This window comes from Nestor notabilis, unplaced genomic scaffold, assembly GCF_000696875.1.
Source record: "Nestor notabilis isolate BGI_N333 unplaced genomic scaffold, ASM69687v1 scaffold12104, whole genome shotgun sequence".
Lineage (NCBI taxonomy): Eukaryota > Metazoa > Chordata > Aves > Psittaciformes > Psittacidae > Nestor > Nestor notabilis.
This window is the reverse complement of record NW_009926127.1, coordinates 33,715-53,947: the sequence shown is the minus strand read 5'-3', so window position 1 is coordinate 53,947 and position 20,233 is coordinate 33,715. Positions and strand designations below refer to the sequence as shown.

The following is a 20,233-nucleotide window of genomic DNA, read 5'->3' as shown; positions in this document are numbered from 1 at the left end:
TAATATAATAAAAATAATAAATAATTAAATTTCCTGCTGTTCCCTTGCAAAGCAATTTACAGTGCTTTTATCACCATAAATCTCCTGTAATATTTTTAAGCTTTTAACACAAATCTGACTAATAAAAAAGAGTTGTTACAATCAGAAGCACTTTTGTGATGGAAAACCAAAAGCACACCCCATGACCAAGATACTTATTAAAAATATATATATGATTAGGTACACTGTTTAAGAATCGCACCCTCTGTTTAGGAAACAGTGGCCAAACTGGTATGTCACCATCTTCCATCTGCTAAGTAACTGAATTTATTTTCACTTGTAACTCTTTTTATTTACTAATTCAGGAGATTCCCGAAACAGCAGTCAGAACTGACTTATATACAATTAATCTTCATCACTGTGATTTTAGTCTAAAAATTTTGCAGCATAGCCATCAATTCAAATACCTTTGTATGAGTTTTACAGTCTGGTTAACATACAGAGTCTTTATTTCAGCATGGCTCAGCTGAAATCACTTAGCAGCTCTCTGAAAACACTTAAATATGTGCTACTGTCACAGGAACAACAAAACTTAAAAGTAACTTCGACACTGGGAAGGTGGAATAAAAACCACAGCAGCTGACATAAGAGAAATAATAGGCACAACATTTAAAATGGCATCTTAATTTATGGTTTCTAGGATGAAATGTAAAACTTACTTTCTTGATTTCATTTCAAAATAAACAAACAAACAAAAAAAAAAAAAAAAAACCAAAAACCTTCGAAACAACCACCTAGGAAACAGCCAACCAGCAACTGAACATAGGAAAAAAAGGTTTACATTTACTGATTAGTATTTCGACATAGCTTCTCCAGTAATTTTTCCTGATAACTTCAATAATACGAAATATACTCTCCAATCATGCCTGCAAAATGAATTAGGTTTAATTATACTTCATAAATTAAACAAGTTATTTAGATATTCTTACAAATAGCCATTAAAGTTCTGAACTGAACTACTCATGACATTGCTTAATATTTACAGCATGCAGCTTCTACAATATAATTTCTACCTAAGCAAAGCATGTAGAAAACACATTAAAATAAAATAGAAACTTTTTAAAAACTGAAACAACTGTACTTCCCAACAATAAATATAACTAACATCTGCTGCAGAAACTGCTTGGCACTTGTACAGTTTTGTGAGGGATTTGTGTTGTAGATAAATATTTTTCTACAATTCCTATTACACACCACTCAACTCAGACATTTTCTTTAATTATACTCCAAGGAGTCCTTTCATATCCATTAAAGAAATGCAATTTGCTGCATAGAAGAATGCATACATAATTCTAAATTTCATCTGTCTTCTGATACATAAAAAAGCAAGGAAATACCTATAATTAATGGACTTAGCTCTGCAAAAATGTTTAATAAAACACTCAGTGCTTAACACTGGTTTTGTTAAATCCCTAAATATGCTCTTTTTGAAATAAGGGAAGGTCTTATCATTCACCATTTTACTTTCATTTCAAAACTCAATAATGAGGACAGCACAGCAAAGCCTTTAGTAAGGCAAGAAATTTCTATTTTAACATCAGCCATATTGGCCAAATAACACTCCCACTTTGCACACACAGCAAACACAAGGCATCATTTTTTTCAGGGACAAAAGAACAACTTTGTGACATTCTCTTTCATTGTTTTTGTAACTTTGATCATCACTGTTCTTAAGTAAAGCATTTCAAATACATATTCTGAGCTCTTGATAGAGGGTTGTTTTTCCTAAGAATATGCATAAGTTGTGCACATTTAACAAAATTCTTGTATTCAGCATTTCATAAAGACTCAAAGTAGCAATCAAGACTTGTTTGCTATTATAATACACTGAAAGATTACTTTTAAGGGCATGCAGTAGAAACATATTTAAACGATACTGTAGCCATATAAAGATCTACTCCTCTGCTAAGGTATCAAGCAATTGGTAATGATTGATGAGGAGAAAATAAGGGTACTGCCAATAAAAGAGAAGAAATGCTAACTCTAAATATGCAAAAGATTCATTCAGGCCCAAAAGTCTATCCACATGGGCTCAACTCCAAAATGGAGAGTTGCATGTATAATCTGCTGTAAAACAAAGTAACTGGCGTTGCATTCACTATTCTTACGAAACCAGACAAGGGACATTTCTTGAATGACATTTATAATCAAAATCCTCAATTAACTTTAAACTAAATTTGGCCATTTTATAAAAGAAAAAAGTAGTAAAATACAAAAAATAATCTTAAATCATGTGAAAAAAGCATTTTAATTGATGGAAACTGTAATCTATATTGCTCTATGAAAAAAGCAAAAATCAAAACAGCTTGGGTATATTTGTATTCATAAAATGAAACCAGTTGTGCTTCAGAATACTGTCAGTTTTTTTAAGTGGAAGATTTAGGAACATGTGCTTTGTTTTTACACTGCACAGTAAACTAGAGAAAATTAATAAACTGATACCTAAAAATCCACATTACATTTCCTTTAAATACTTCTTCCTAAATCTGTTTTTAGATGAACAAGACTTCAAACTTGTAGATTCTATCCCTGCATTATTTCACTTTACTTTTTTATGTAACTTGTAACTAAATCCAAATTCCCTCTGCCCTTCCCCGTATTTTTCCTTTTTCCTAAGCACAGATTTTTGGAGGAAAGGGCCAACAATTTCATAAAACGTTTTACAGTGTTGCTAACACAGTTATTGCTTATTCTCTTTCTCTCATATTAAAAACATTGCTGTTCTCCAGTCACATTTACACTTCTCCTCCTTAACACACAATAAGCTTAACTTTTTATCCACTATTTCTTTTGACTAAGAAAGGAGGTATGAATAGCAATAAAGCAGTACAGAAAGTACATACAACTATACTGTACAAATAGCAGTTATCCTAAAGATCAGTAAGTTTTGCATTGAACTGAACTGGCATTCTTCAAAAAGATCAGATTTTTATATCTTAGACAAAGTGCATCTGAGAAGGCACCAAGTTTAAATACAATGCAGCCAGACTGCAAGGTGCTGAAATAGTTTTCACTCTGCTGTAATAAAAAACACCACTCACAGAATAAACAGATTTCACATACAATCTTTAATAGAAAGAGTCCTTTAAATTACATTTATGAACAGAATGACACAACCAAATTGTAACTTCTTCCTGCAACTTCAGAAGAATAAGGAGAGCTTCTCAGGAAGGATCAGTAACTTTCAGCATTTCCTCAAATGTATGTGACATAATAGGAATGTAGGTAAGATTAATTTTTCGAAACTTAAAAGCAAAGGTACACTAAATAGAACAATTATATAATTTACTATGTGACAGCTACAAGTTAGACAAAGACATTACGCCTTAAAGAAGAAAATCAGAACAAGTTAAGGACTTCAGAACAAGAACTGCAACTCTGCTTTCACATCAGTACACAGCAGTTCAGAAAACAGCTTTTACATAAAAGACAACCTATGGCTACGATCTATCACTTTCAGCAGTTGCAAAGAATGGAGTAATGGGACAGTGCAAGACTAAAACTAATAGCAAATAAAAAACAAAGCTAAACAAAAAAAAAAAAATCACTGTCCCAGCAGCATTTGATGAGTCGTTTCAAAATGCCTTTTCTCCCTTAAGCAAAATATGGTGAAAGCAGGAGAACCATTTGTATCCCAGTATTACTTGCCTGTTTTCCACAACAACTAAGCCTGCATGGAGTGCACTGGACAAAGTTGTTTGGAGCTGGAACTGTTCTTGGCGTGCATACTTACAGTGAAGAGTAACTGAGGCCAGTCCTTAACTAGGATGTCAAGGTAGTAATTTATACTGGGTCAGTGGTGTGCAGATAGTAAATAAAACCAGGCAAAACACTGCCACATTAACATACCTCTTGTACGGAGCGAGCTGCTGGCTTGTCTTGATGGTTAGCCAGTATTAAAAACGGCAAAGTACATAACTGTGGGTGCTGGAGAGCAGAATGCAGTTCATTCCTAGCAGTTTCTAGATCATCTTCAGAGGAGGCACTGTCTAATACAAATATTACTCCTTGGGATCCTTGGTAGTAACGACTCCAGTATTTCCTGATATTGTCTGCCCCTTGCAAGAAAATAATAAGAACTAATTAAAACAAGAATAATTAAACAGGCTTATCACTTCTATCTGAAAATAACCCTTCTACTTAGAACAACCAAAGCAATAGACTAGATTTTCTCTCCTAAATAATCACTGAAAGAATAAAAAGAAAAAAAGCAACACACTCACAAACATCAAATTAACATTGTTTAAATAAGGAAGGAATTTGGCTCAGTGCAGTTTTCATCCCTGAAAGTTTCTGCTCCATTAATGAGTACAGGCAGAACTACCAAACTCCCAGCGCCACATAATCCTGTACCTTCTCACTGTAGTATCTAAACCTTTGCCCACTCTTTTTTACTTAGTCCTGCAGATCCTTGATATAACCTGTAGCTTCTATCATGGCAGTTGCTCAGTTCTGAGCATGACAAGGTCTTTCAGTTCATCTACAAACCATCAGACAACTATGGGGAAAAAAGCATCAGGAAAGTCTATTAAAATAATTAGACACTTAATGAGGAGAATGGTGATACAATAGTGAGTTGAACAATGGATAAGCAGCTACAGTGACAACATGCAAAGGTATTCATTTCAACTACTTTTGCTCTGTCAGCCACATTAAGGATTCTGGAAAAGCCCAACAGTAGACACGAGTGACTGTACAGGCTTATATGCCACAGTAATTTTTAGAACACAGTTCAGCAGCACTCAGCCATCTCAACAGAAGCCAAGCAATAAGGTTATCCACAGAAAGCTTTTGTCTCCCTTGGGGAGTAGCATATGTTGTAACACTGAGGTAGGGGAAAAAAAATATGTCTTTGACAGCTGTCAAACTATCTAAACTATGATTTGGATATGGGCTATTCTTTGTATGTCTGAATCTGGCACTACACTCATGGGGACTAACACTAAAAAGTGAACAGCAGCAATACCCTAGTAGAAAACTTGACATGTCTGCAAGACAGTAATTTGCAGAAATGGGCTGATCCTTTACAGACACTTTTCTTAATTTAAGATAGAGAGAAGTGAACTTTAATGTAGACACAGATACCAAGTGCTGATAATAATAAAACTCCATTTTTTTAGTGAAACAATACTTCACAAAACTTCTGAGTAACATGTAGGCACAAAAATATAATTTAATGCAACATTATTATTGTAACATTGATACAATACCTAAAATATTCACTTAATTTATACATTGTGCAACAGAAAGACAGCCACTAAACAAAGGAATCTGGACAGGCTGGGTTGATGGGCTGAGGCCAATTGCATGAGGCTCAACAAGGCCAAGTGCCAGGTCCTGCATATGGGTCACAACAACCCCATGCAGTGCTCCAGGCTTGGGGCAGAGTGGCTGGAAAACTGCTCACAGAAAAGGACCTGGGGGTGCTGATTGATGGAGCTGAACATGATCCAGCTTGTGCCCGGGCAGCCAAGAAGCCAACAGCATCCTGGCCTGTGTCAGCACCAGTGTGGCAGCAGGGCCAGGGCAGTGATCACCCCCCTGCACTGGGCACTGGTGAGGCTGCAGCTCGAATCCTGTGTTCAGTTCTGGGCCCCTCACTGCAAGAGAGACATTGAGGTGCTGGAGCGGGGCCAGAGAAGGGCAGGAGCTGGTGAAGGGTATGGAGCACAAGTGTGATGAGGAACCGCTGAGGGACCTGGGGGGGGTTTAGTCTGGAGAAGGCTCAGGGAAACCCTTACCGCTCTTTACAACTACTTGAAAGGAAGATGGAGCTAGAAGGTGGCAGCTCTCTTCTACCAAGGAACAAACGATAGGACAAGAGGTAACAGTCAGCTGCACCAGGGGGGGTTTGGATTACATATTAGGTAATAATTTCTTCACCAAAAGGGTGGTCAGGCATTTGACGAGGCTGCCCAGGAAGGTGGTGAAATCACCATCCCTGGAAGTATCAGAAAATGTGTACGAGGCCCTCAGAGGTGGACTTGGCAGTTCTGGGGTAAAGGACTTGATCTTAAAGGTCTTCTCCAACCTAATCGATCCTATGATTCTATAGTGAAGAAACAAATACCTAAAAAGGAATTTACACTATATAATTTAGGCATGCAACTCATATGAGTATCGAAATCTCACCCTGTGGAGTTCCTGTCTTCTCTGTACCAGCCACACTGGAACCTTAAGCACTTAGATTCTGTATTCTGCACCTAGCACAATTTAGGTGGCTAATGAACATTGTGAACACATGCTTTATTCCCCAGAAGATACTGATGTCATACTTGAACAGTTTTTCTGCAAGAGATCTAAGCAGTTGATTATTTAAATGTAAATGATAATGGGATTTAGTCAAGATCTTGCTTAATTTCCCTATTAATTTAAGCAGAATCAAAGAAACAACGCAGAAACAGGACAGCTGTTTCATTTATTTTATCATCAATCTCTGAAGATCAACATTACATACACAGAAGAGGGACTGCACTGAAAGCTAATTCTTTGTTTCCTGTATCACCATAGTATCTACCAACTGTACTTGTAAAGAATTTCATAGCATCTGTTAGATGTTCCAGTCTTTCCAAACATCTGCCTATGTCAGAACCAAGCAAAGCAAGTTGCTAGAGGGACACTACTTGCATAGCCACACACAGCTGTGTCATAGGCATCTGAAGTATCACATTACTTTAAAAATTGGTAGAGAATTATTTTCAGTGAACTGAAAGGCCAACACCACGATCAGTTCTTTGAAGGTCTTTTTTATTTTCTAGCAATGTAACATCTATCTTACTTACTCTAAGCTTCATCCAGCTACTTCTCAACCCATGTCACTGCCAGAACCTGAGTCTTACCTTTGTAACAGTACTATTTCTAAAGAGAAAAATTGTGTGGTGAACTGCAGAGCATTGAATCTGTTGTATCAGGGATACCTACATGGGACACTGGAGACAGAAAAACAGTATGCTGATTCGTGTACCTTATGGTCCTGTCTTTACGGTTCAAGTTCTTTAGCTGCTCAACTTTGTTTCTCCACATCAACTGTCCCAAAAGAAACACTAAGAAAGCATTTTCTCTCCAGACGTGGCCAGTCATTATGGCATAGTTATAAGAACCAACTAACCATGTCCAGCAATACCTGGTGTTTCCTTCGGGATGTTCTATTAAAATAATGACCTGCTCTGAACTTGCTTAAACTTCAATTTAGAGGAAATCAGAGCCTTAGGTTTAAGAATATAAAAACTGCACTAAGCAGACAAGAAGAAAAGAGCTATTGGCAACTAGAAATCACAATTTCTGTAAGACAAATAAAGTCATATTCTTTTGCCTTAATTCTTCATATCTAAGGAGCATAACCTCTTCTCAGCCTCTTTTCCAGAGTGCTGGGTAATTATCCTGGGCAGGAAATGCTGGCTTGTGACGCCATCACTCTTTATGGCATGACAAACTCAGTCTTTAGATCAATTAGTTGTTTTTAAAGGTGCAGTTTCACACGGACTATCCCATGAATTAATCTTTTCATCTGTTCTAAAGGTTTCTATGATAGGGAAATTCAAAAGTCTGAGTTCTTCGCCTATCCAGAATGTAATGTGCATCCATTAAACAAACTCAGACTCTCAATAAAAACAGAAACTTAAATGGTACCCAAAATGTTCAATATGACCAAACAATAGCAACACACAAGATAAGCATTTAAGATTCTCAGCCTAACATCAAGTGGGATTTTTTACAGCTTTGCAGGCACATGGCTGCTTCTTCAACCACTTCATCACTTTATGCCTAAACTAAGATAGAAAAAAAGATTTAAAAAAAAAAAAAAAAAGTAGTAACTGAGGTAAAATTCTCCTAGAGAACACGTTATGCAAAAGGTTCACTAAAACATGACATTCAGCGTAGTACTTTCCTCAGACACAGGCAAGAGCCGCAACTCATGCCTAGGCACATTTGTTTCCTTCATCAATGGACCCATGGGAGTGGATTGAGTCCTGTGACGTGGATAAACCATCCCATTTACAGAAAAAAATACAGGGATACGCACCACACAACACTCAACAACGACACACCAAAACACACTACAACACAATCACACTACTTATTAGAAAAGACACTATAGGCTTGACTTTTTTCATGAAAGAAATTAAAAAAAAAACCTTCTCCTTACAAGGACTCAAAAGGGTGCTCTAATTAAAACCCACGGTCATTCAGCATTACTACAGGCAGGTTTATTCAATAACTGCTACAAATTTTAGAAAGTTTTAATTTGAAATTTTTAAAATATCAAATAAATTCTTTTTTACTTTCAGCCAAGGGTATAGTGTTTCCATATTAACACCATTTATTAAAGACCCCTTAGAAGCTGTGGGGAAGAGTTTGAGATTTACGTGCAGTTTAATACATTTCCAAAACAGGTTGCACAGTTATGTGCAAATATTGTACAAAACGCAGAGCTGCAAATCTTCCTTTCACCTATCAATACTTCTGCTTACATCTTCATTCACAGCTGCTTGAAGCTACCTTCAAATTCCCTCCTTTTCAATACTTTCAGGAAAACAGAACATAGAATTACAGATAAACGTCACTGAAAGCAATTTAAAGGTGTCAAATTTGTTACTTGTCAACTTGCAGCAAGACTCCATTGAGAGCACAATGAACGTCATGCAGCCCTTGCTTCAAGACAGTCTAGCCTGTGCACAAAAGCTCTTGTTCACCTCAAAATACATCACTGCTCTGGCAAATCTCTCAAATCCAGGGGAGAACTTTTTTTTCCTTCCCACCCAAAATAGTTAACCTGGGGCCATAAAAGAATGCAGGCTGCAAACAGTTTTTCTATCACTTCAAATGTAATATCCACTCACCTCCAGTAAGACCAGATACCTATTTTGAAGATTTTATAGTTGATTAAAAAATTATATAGATAATTCCTCTACTGATATCAAACAGACCATTTCTAATTAGCAAAACCATGAAAAGATGTTAAATACGTCAACTGCACCACAAAATCTTTTTGCATGAAAGACTGGACCATGAGTGGAGAAGTAAGAAGGAGAGGAAGGGAAAAAGAAATCTCTTGTCCACTCTTGCAAAGTCTTTAAATACACCCTACCCTCCCACCCCACAAAAACCTTATTAAAAGAATACTGAAGTAATGGCTTCTAAATCTACGTAGGATTTATAACTTCACTTCCCATCATTTTCTCACAAAGAAAACTGACATGTTTTCTTAGGTAATCTGGAAGATACCTGAAATCTTAGAAATCTTAATAGATTTTTAAGAGATGTGGCTGTACCTTACCGATCGTGTATATACTTTCTATTTAGGTCTCCCAGTACTCCCCTTTAATAACTACAGGATACAGATTAATTTGCTTTGGTTTTTTTAACACTAGATATTTTTCAGCCTGTTAGGTCCTTTCATTTTTATTTATATAATTATAAATCCTAAGACACCTGCTTTGTACATACATGCCACTTGGCCATGCTGACATACACATCCACACACTGATACAGAAGTTTCCCACAGGTGTAATGTCAGTGGCTATTTTGTCTTACTACCGCTTAACACCAAGTGGCAATACAGATGCTAAAAAAAAAACCTTCCCCGAGGTTCAAAAGTCACAGGACTTTTGCTTCCTAGGGTTTAAGACCAAGTGATCACAGCCTGTTTTCTCTAGCCCACTCCTGGAATCATATACAAAGCATGGCATCAGGAAATTGGCAAGTTTTTGTCCTGAAAGAGGAACATTTGGAGATTGCTAGATCAACTATAACCACTGCAGCAATTCAACAACAATCTGTACAAACAACATTAAAGTAATAATAAAAAAAAAAATGTTGAGAAATAGATTCTGCACCTTTGTATTAAATACATACAAAAATCAGAAACACACATTATTGTACTCGTTTTCATTTTTCTTATCAAACTGAAGTTTATGGAAAAAATCTCTGTCATCTCTTGTCTGCCTTCCAGGCTTCCCCAGTGAGATTTATCTGGAAGTTCAGCCTTCAGTATTTTCTCTATTAGCTAACTGAGGTGCTGTCTCCAACTTTGAACCTCCACCTAACTCTGCTATTTAGAACTGTCAGAACAAGCACTTGGAAGTTTTAAAAACACTGTATTTACACTTGGCTGCAGAAAGTCAGTTTGATCTACTGAGGCATGTACTACATCTTACAATAAAATCACACAATTTGAAACAAAAATCTCCTGTTCTAGTCAGGAACATAACGTTCATTAGAAAATCTTACAGATTATTTCAAAAGGAAGATAATGTGCCATGCAATATGCTCTTCACATTTACTTAAGCTTGAAGCTCTAAAAAGTTTGCTGCAGGTGGCACACCAGACTAAACTGGACTTCAGGCATCACAGCCACTCTCAAAAACTTTTTTTTATATATTTTTTTTATTTTTTTTTTTGTAAGGCACAAACACACAGTAAGTCCTCTCGGGCTGGCAAAGAATGGCTGGCAACAAGAAAAATCATATGCCAGCTTCCTCTCTACCCATTACCCCATCTCTGCCTTTCCTCAGCCTCTGCTGGAGGACTCAATAACAGCCAGGATCTCAGAGCCACCAGTACAACTTCCCAGCCAAGCACAGCTGCCAGGACACAGCAAGAATCAGATGTACTCTCCGCTGAGCTGCAGTCACACCTTCAGGAACAGTGCAGGTAATCTCAAATGAAGCTCCAAACACATCTTTCACTATGGCATTTAAGACTAGGAAGTATGTAAAGAAAGCCACAAGCCAACCACAGTTCTGTACTTCTGTCTGTTTAACCCTTCTGTTGACTGTTCAGAAAAGTTTGAATCCGCTTTAGCCTCTAAGGATCAAGGTCTTTTCTGTCCAGAATCAAAAATAAAGCCTTCCGTTGTTGTTGTTGTTCGGCAAGGAGTTCATAAAATGTAGATATCGTTTGGATGCTAAATTAGGCTGCTATACGCTACCCTTTGATTCAGCTGGAAGAAAAAAGTTTCAAGTCCAACAGGAGGTAGAGGCTTTTTAGCAAACCAAAGGTTCTACTTTTCTCTCCACAAAACATCTAATCAGCAAAAACAACCAGCCACCTGCCCCACAAATTATTTAACTAGGAAATTCTGCATTTAACTGATCATATTATACATAGCTTTGATAGGCATTGCTAGCACGGCTCCTACTTGTTTTGAATAAGATAAGCAGTGGGTTGTCTATTCATGCTGCAAAAAGCTGATTGTACAAAAGGACAGTATTTCCAAAGAACAGCAGAAAGATCGCTATGCTGAAAATCCTTACTGGAGCTTCCTCGGGATTCCTGTTAACGAGATCCATAAGCAGGTGCAAATGATCTCTCTTCTCTATGAAATGAGGAAACTATGTGACAGAGCCTGGGCTTAGGCACCATTTGAACAGCAGGCTGGGTATGATTGATAGCAAACAGACCTAACTTTAATGCTTTCGGAAGCTGAATGTCTCTGTGCAACTCACAGCTTGGACAGCTCATCAGGGTCATCTAAAAATTTCATCTGCTAAGACGTTCTGTAAACTGTTAGACGCAGCTATGTCGCAGATGGCACTGCATGTACTCCACAACCAGATTTTGTAGAGGTGTCAACTGCCTTTTAGTTAAATACAGTACGGAGATTTTATTGCTTTGTGTTAGCTCGTCGCTGTGAAGATGACTTAAGATGGCATTTACTTGTGGTATCCGTTTTCTGATGACTAACTAGATGAAATTTTAGCTGCTCTGCAAGGCTACATTGCTAGAAGGCTGTTCAGTACTCCCCTCTACCTCCACAGAGCAAAGGAGAAGATTGGTTTCCCGTAACTATTCAAATTTTAAATTCTAATTAATAGCTCAACATAATTTTCTCCCTTCTCCTTCACTTTTTCACAAGTTCAGGCACTGCTTGATAACTGCTGTAACCTTTGGCAGGGGTTCATGTTTCCCATTCAACGTCAACTGCATAAAAGGGTGACTCCCCCTCCTAGTCTCTTCTGCTCTTTACTTCCAAATTAAGGCAAAATACACATGCTTTGTTTAACCAATCATATTTAAAGTTATTTTTTTACTAAGCTCTCATCTAGACAATTAATTTAGCTGGCCTAAGAATGTGAATTTATGACTTAAGTCATCAAGCTTAAGCAGTGGGGAGGACAGTTCTCATCCCTCTTTTTCTGGGTGTGCTCAAGCGACTGGAGACTTGAGCATCCCTGATATTAACCACTCTGCTCTTGCTCAGCACTTTACACATTTTGTATCAAATGAAGTTTCAAAGATGGCTACGCAACATGTAGTCTCTGTGCTCACGAGAAAGGCCTTTGGGTGGATTACAAAGATGTAACACAAACATACGACAATGTATTAATTTAGTACATAAAGCAGAGAATGTTACTAAACCCTATAACATGTTCTTAGTATTTTTAAACTTGCTAAGGAGAAAGAGCTGTTCACATCCAGAATAATTCTTTTAAGTTTGACCAAGCTCAGTATTTGGCATTTCACAGTAGTTTCTAAGCCTGTATTTATAAGATAGCAAACTAAATTATCAAGTAGACATATTCTAAAAAATCAACTGTAAATTATTAGTTGACCTTCAGAACAGACCTAGGATCTTGATATAGACCTGAATATGTCACAATATCAACGTCACAACAGACACTATGACTTCACATTCTGTTATGACAGCATTGTAACAGCAAATTAATAAACACATGCAATAAATGGTGGTTTCAGGCACTGTGTCTCCAGGCTGGAATCTGTCAGAACCAAAGAAAAAGCTTTCTATTGCCTTTGCACCTTCATTATCTGTCATAACTATAAACCTCAGCATTTAGCATCCCAAACTTCTTTCAGCAAAACACTGTTAGAACCTTCAGAACAACAAATGATGATAATCTGCCTTATTTTTGCAGTGTTTCCACACCCTCCTGTATGTTCATTGTTCATAATTTCAACCTTAGTTCCCACTAGAAATTGTGGAACCAGAACAGGAAATCATCAAATTGTAATTTCTTTCTGTAGCATTACTCAGCTGAGTTGCATAATGTACAGAGATATTTCCAGTTATCCTGGTAAGAGAACATTCTGAAAGAATGTGGGCAAGGGCACAGCACAGCTTCACAGTAGTCGAAATTACACACATTATGTTGTGGTCTAAATTTTTGGCAATGAAGTGTGTTGGGGGTTGGGGTTGGTTGTGTTGGTTTTTTTTCTTTCTCAGGGAGCAGGAAGTCACTATTGGTATATGAAAGTAGAAATTTAGAAAACAGGCGGTTCAATTTGGTCAGTAAATAAAGCAAGACCTCCTTTTCAAGTAATTCAAGCAGGCCTATGTTCGATTTGAAAGCTATATATTTTCTTACTTATTCAGGGTCAAATTCAATGTTTTTACACAAAACATTTAACATTTATAAAATAGGATAAAAAGCCCATTTTCTGGTAGGAAGGCAGCCTGGTTTATGAGACTAAGGCAATTAAAAAAATAATCAGAAATAGGATTTTTTATACATGTATCCTAGTATCATGTATTTTAAAAAAATATTACTGCAAAAAGAACATAGCAAGCTTTGCTCTATGTCTCTGTTCCTAAAGGCTGATGGAAGACAATCAGACAACCAGACCTGGAAGAGACAAAATAAGAGAGACTTCTCTATACACTTTGCCTGAAAATTTTCAGAAACCAAGAAATAAAACTGAGCTTCATTAGTACCTCCAGAGGCAACCAGCACAGTAAAAACTAGCAGCATCTCTAACTTCGAGGAAGGATACTGCTTCAACCAGACAAAAAGGATACTACACATTTGGCATCTTTTTCACATAACTGCTTGGCCGCAACCTAACAGTATGATTTCTGCCGGTTTTTAAATACTGGTTGTTGATATGATGCTGTATGAAGACATTTGAAGCTTTCAGTTACCTAAACCTAAGACAATTTAAAAACAGAGTATCAAAAACTATAAAAAATTTCACCCTTAGAGTAACATGCAACAATGGACAGTGATTGTTAAAAAAAGATGCCTTTCTACCTGCCTCCAAGTTTCCAAGATCAAATGTGACAAGACCTCTATTTACAATTTCTATTGTAAATAGAAATTAGATAACACCACCATAAAAACTGAAGGCAAAAATCAGGAATAAGAAAAAAAACATAGGTTCCTATTTAACACTAGGAGAGAAAATTCCAAAATAAGATTTAGCAGTTCTTAAATATGCAAGATGTTTTCCTCATTTACACATAAAGAGAGCAAGAGAGCAGAAAGCTCAGGCTTTACCTTCATCTAATGGGAACATATCTCTCAACTAGAAGATTAAATGCTGACTACCAACTTTTGGAAGAATAACAAAATTTGGGAAGCTTGCCTTAGCTCCCTTACCTAGGCAATGAAAAGCTGGCAGTGTTCAAGGCTAGGCTGGATGGATCCTTGGGCGACATGGTCTAATGTGAGGAGTCCTGCACAAGGCAGGAGGGTTGGAATTAGATGATCTTAAGGTCATTTCCAACCCAAACCATTCTATGATTCTATTATTCTTCTCCAATATCTCATAGAAAAACTAGACAATGCCATTTCTAAGTACAGACATGCAAACTGCCATAGTTAAAGGGAAAAGAAATAAAAGGTGGAGTAAAAAATTCTAACAATCTTTCAGTCTTTGGGAAGAGATAAATGGGTGAAAAACTAAATCAAGTATTCTGGACTACTTCAGGACATCCTGTCATGAGACATCAAAGCACTCTGCTGAGATAAGATTTCTCCTAACACACATACCTGCATAAAATAAAAGTTGTACGATGAGAAAGGGGTAAGGAAGACTGTTTAACGAGGATCTGCTGCAGAATACTCAGATTCAGTTATTCATGCAAAACCTGCATTTACCTATATGAATTATGTACTTCATAGAGAGTAGGCAGCAGAATGTCTAAACTCGGCTGCAAATGATTCACCCTATTAAAAAAATAAATAAATTAAAAATCCCTAAAGCAACCGAAGTCTACATGAATGGGGCCTTCAGCAACCTAGTCAGCAACCTGGTCTAGTGGAAAGTGTCCCTGTCATTGGTGGGGGGTGGAACTAGATGATCTTTAAGGTTCTTTTCAACCCAAACCATTCTATGATTCTATGATGCAGATAACACACTCATGCAAAACCAACAATATCCCTGTGGAGTGGTCCCTTTACCAAAACCTTCTGCTTCATTTATAGGATACATGCTCAAACATGTTAAAAATTCATGGACCAATGGTAGTAAAGACGAAATGATAACCTTTCAGTATGTGCATATCTGAAAGCATAATCTTGAAACAGTTTCAGGTAAGACAACCATGATGAAACTTGATTTGATGTCATGAAACTTCCATCAGGAACCAAGTTAACATCTACCCCAGAGCATTTAAGAGGTTTCAACCTTGCTGAAAATCTAATGAACACCCTCAAGATTCACTCTACTGAATTTATATAGATAATAAACAAGATCTACAGAAATTGTAGAATATAAAGATCTAAGTTTTAATCATAGGAACATTAGATGAAATTCGACTCCACAAGAACTCTCATTAGAAGAGTGCTTTCTTCCTTTTACTGGAGCTAACTCTCGATCACGTCAGACTCAGGGACAGAACTGGGCAGCCAAATAGCTTACCTGTATACAGATAATTAAGAAGAAACACAATCACAGAACAACCATGCCTCCAAAAGCCACAAATTCAACAAGGGAACAAATATCAAACAATAATGGAAGTTAGCTGCCTTTGCAACATTTTCAGTGGTGCAACAAATATATTGGCTTTGCTAAATGTTCGCACAGTTACCTGAGCCAATGCTTGTAAGTAAAAGCTTATACATACAATAAACACCGGGAACACACTTCCTTAAGCTGCCAGTTGAGTTGTACCACAATTACAGTCCAGTTTGTATTTCTGTATAACTCAACCACTGCAGTTCAAGAAATCACATTAAGGAGACACACCACACTTAACCGCCTTCTATTCCTCCTGCTTTTTACTTTTTTCTTTGTAGTCAGCATATGTACTGACTTATTCCCAACTTTATCTGGAGAAACACAGGTTTTAAATTCCAGCTACATGGATTTATAATCTTTACATTTAAAACAAGTAACAGTTTGCTATGGTAAGATTTAGGTACTGCATGTTTTTATAATCAAACAAATAAATGCTATACCTCCAAGTTCTTTTACGTTCAAGATGGCATTCTGGAATGGCACCGCTTTTATACTAAAACCTGAGAACAGAAATTAAGAGTATTAGTAAGTTATATCAGTTACAAGGGAGGGGAGAAAGAATAAATCAATGTGAGCAATAAAATCTCCAGTGATACTATGAAATACTTGGCACACATAAAATTCAGCACACAACTTCCCTCCAGGCCACCTACCATTTGGTAAAGAGTTAGTATGGAATATACCTTTATAAAACCATCTTTTAATGTATCTGGAACTACCAGTTTAGATTTCAGACTACCAGTAATATGAAGCGATCCTTCTGCAATAGGAGACTTGGAAGATAACATGCAATTCAATTCACTATTTTCTTATATTTAAACTTCATAGGTTTTGGTTACAGCTAGAGTATCTATCCTTCTATACATGTTATTAACAGGAAGATCCTTTTACAGACCTAAGTACTACATATTAAAATGGTTACAAACACACTAGAAGCATCTATGAATCCTCTATTAGTCTGTTACACGATTAAAACTTAAAAACTTCCCCAAATTGTGGTGTTTTCCCTTAACTGAAAATTCAGACAGCCAGCAGAAATGTAATGTAAAAAGCTCCCAGCAATCCATCAATATATTATACACTAAATTCTGCATGTTTAGTGCATACATATAAATGTATAAAACACTTTATATAGGAAAAATTATGCCTACTCTTTCAGCATAAAATGTCCAGATAGACATTAAATTTATTTCCATTTAGCACAAGTAGTTTCAACATGATTACATACCTGTGAACTGAGTAAAGAAGTTATGAAAAACAGTCTTTCACTCCAAGTTTATTACCTATCACTTAACAGAAATAAGATGCTTTTTCTCCCAGATCAGACCAGTAAGATATTTGAGTACTCCAAAAATGGTCAGTGCTAGATGCAGTAAAGTGCAAGAAAATCTGAAGGGAATACTTATGAAATATTTTTGTTGTTGTTGTCTTAAAACAAATCCTAAACTCTTCCTAGAAAGGAGGAAAAACTGGAATGGACCTGAGTGGCATTGATGAGAAAAACAAAAATATAGGTTATAGTTTGAAAACTGAGTGGAGAAGTTGTTACATTGTACTCTTGAATTCTCAACAATATTTTCTGATATAGCACAGATATGGTACATATGGGTAGATTTATTATAAGCTGAATAGCCTAGATATGTATCATTTTGGTATGGATGCTGCCTAGTTTTCATCAGATCCTGTTTTCATTCCTTAGGCTGCCTAACTAAATAATGGTATTTTGTGGTAACTATATAGAAACATGTACAAAACTTCATTTAAAAAATAATACTATTTTCATTATTTCATTTGATAGACCTATACTGCTAAGTACATTGCTGTTACTATTTCTTTCAGGATCTGAAGTGTTAAAGCATAATTTGCACTAATTTTAGGTGAACTCTAAAGACGGGGGGGGGGGGGGGGGGGAAAAACAAAAAGGCTGAATTATTCTACAGTTTCCTTCCAGCTTTTCAAGTTAGCCACTGATAACTTCCCCATGCAATGAAGTGTGAGATGTCTTTAACATTTCCAGTAACACCACTGGAAAGGCAATGGGCTCATGGCTCACTGTAGAAAAAAAATCCAGTATTTCCTTGTACCTGTTTTTTTGTTTACTTAAGAGTTGTATTAAATAACTTTATGTTCTTGTGATTTAAACAAAGATAAAGTGAAAACCAGTTAGGGTTGCTAAGGGACGATCATGACATTCAAGCCCATGAACCACAGCTATAATATAAAGCCATGTAACTATAAACACAGGTTACTTGCACAACACTCACTATCTGTTCCCTCGGCAAATCAACCTTAGCAAACTGCTACAGCCACAGAACTAGATTTCTTCCATCTCTATGATCTAATCTGTCCTCTTTCTGAACTTTGCAGCCAAGTACTCCCTTTTCTTGTTCCACGTTTGTTTCTGGGTTTGTTTTTTTTTTCTGGTGCTGTTGGTTTTGGGGGTCATTTGTTTTTGTTTTGTTTTTTAATCAAAATACCTTTTTCATTAATAAGCATTCTGTTTCATCTATATCTGCATGCATATGCAATTTTTTTGGACTTATGATACCTTTTATCTGTGTTTATTGTGTCTTTTTTTATGAATCTTCTCAATGCCACTGAAACCTTCTGTAAATTGAATGTCTGATCTCAATCTGCCCTTACTATAAAAACAAAGTATTTTTGCTGATCTAAAAAGTAAAAATTATCACCAGAAAAAAACATTTCTATTACATTTATTCTTTTGGTTGATAGTGTATACCACAGGGCACTACTGACCAAGTATGAGAAGAAATAAATCACAATTAGGTTTCAAAGCATTACTATCTCATTCTGTGTTATAGCACATTCTCCTCTTTTCTCTCCATGTAACAAGACTGCTTAAAACAAAACAAAACAAAACAACAACAACAACAACAAAAAAAAAAAAACAAAAAAACAACAAACAAACAAAAAAACTCCAAAGTAAAAAGAGAAGAAAGAAACCTTTTAATATGTCTGCAATATACTGGTACTGTATGTTTCCAATGGTTATATTTCATTACATCGCAGCTTAAGTTTTGACTTCATACACATCCCAAATCTCATGTTTTCATGGACAGTCCCCAGTGTATGACCAGCGACTGAAAAAGTAAGAGGTGGGAGCTTCAAAGCAATCCATTACCTACTTTCAAAAGCAAGATAACTAAGCCTAAATTCTCTACCACCTTTGCTATACATTTCAAAAGTTACCTCTAGGCAATGTTACAGCACACCATGGAATAAAGGCAGCATCCTACCTGTGGTAGACACTATATTCTCCGGGCTTTCACTGCAAAGCTGTGACAGAAGACTTGTCTTGCCAGAACCAGTGAGGCCTATGCAAACCAAGTCATATTCAGGTCGTGGTGGTGGCGGTCCCTTGCAGCAAAGTGCTCGAAAACACTGCCAGGGTAGGGAAAAACAAACAAAGCAAAAACAAAAGGAAGATGTTACTTTTTTGCAAATGTTTATTCAACAAGTTTCTAAAAATCAAGTTTATAAATTTAAAGGCATTGGAGAGAAGCAAATAATTATTCCAACCTTCTATTTTGACAAAACCTACAGTTAATAGAGTGACACCACCTCAACTAAAATCTAGAACAGCTATCTAAGAAAACACAAATATACCTGCTAACTTTTCAGCTAAACCTCACAGAGCTAGATGTCACTGCCCTCAGTCCATTTCCTGACAGCATGTACAGTAGACATACAGGACATACAGTAGGCATACAGGGAGGCACATGCCCTACTCAACTCTGCAGTGGGGTATGCATGAATTTGCTTCCTGCGCTAATTTCATGCAATACCTGGTGTGAACATCATAGCAGCTCCTAAGCAGCTGCTAGCCAGGCTCTACCTGTTGTCACAGGAAAGAATCAGAGATGTGCTCCTCTGATGCCCTTCCTCAGTTTGCTTTGTCAGATGTTTTAACTTGCAGTATCAGCTGTTAAAAAGAGTACAGACTGCAAAGAAATAAATTTTGTGGACAGCTCTAGTCAAAAATACAGCGATATCTCACCTTCTCTCACACCTCTTAAACAGAATTTCCAAAGTATGCCAAGCTCACCTGAAAGGTCCTCTAAGCCACTGGTTTAAAGATTCGTCAGACCTTTCTTTATACATGATATGGAAACATTTTATGTAAAAATCTAAAAAACATACAGTTCTGGGAAAGCTAGGAAGTATGTATTTAAGTTAAGGGTTACAATTACCTGCTACTGTGCAAGATAGACCTGCATCAGCCCCGTATATATAAATACCTTTTTCCCCAATATCTGCCACCTTCCTACCAAAGGAACAAATCTGCTACAACAAGGAAAGGAAAACGTTTGCACAATCACTCATCTCACACATTCGGTCTTTACATATTCCCAGCTCTTTTCTTCCATCTTAACCACAGGCCAATCACCACACTGAGTAAAGAAATCCAGTCTTCACAACCTTAACCTAGTTTGTGTACATTACTACTCAGGATCTCTCACTGCAGGCTAGTGTA

At 36.8% G+C, this 20,233-nt stretch overlaps 1 protein-coding gene across 1 annotated transcript in view; it reads right to left on the bottom strand.

Annotated features, from left to right (window-relative positions):
* ARL15 (ADP-ribosylation factor-like 15) overlaps positions 1-19,140 on the bottom strand; it is a gene marked incomplete at its 5' end in the record, with an annotated part of 134,822 nt that extends 115,682 nt beyond the window's left edge. Inside the window, 3 exons of the mRNA XM_010013400.1 lie at positions 3,889-4,097; positions 16,179-16,238; positions 18,996-19,140. Coding sequence (XP_010011702.1) covers positions 3,889-4,097; positions 16,179-16,238; positions 18,996-19,140 — 414 coding nt within the window. The remainder of the gene's footprint in view (positions 1-3,888; positions 4,098-16,178; positions 16,239-18,995) is intronic.
* Between the last annotated feature and the right edge of the window lie 1,093 nt (positions 19,141-20,233).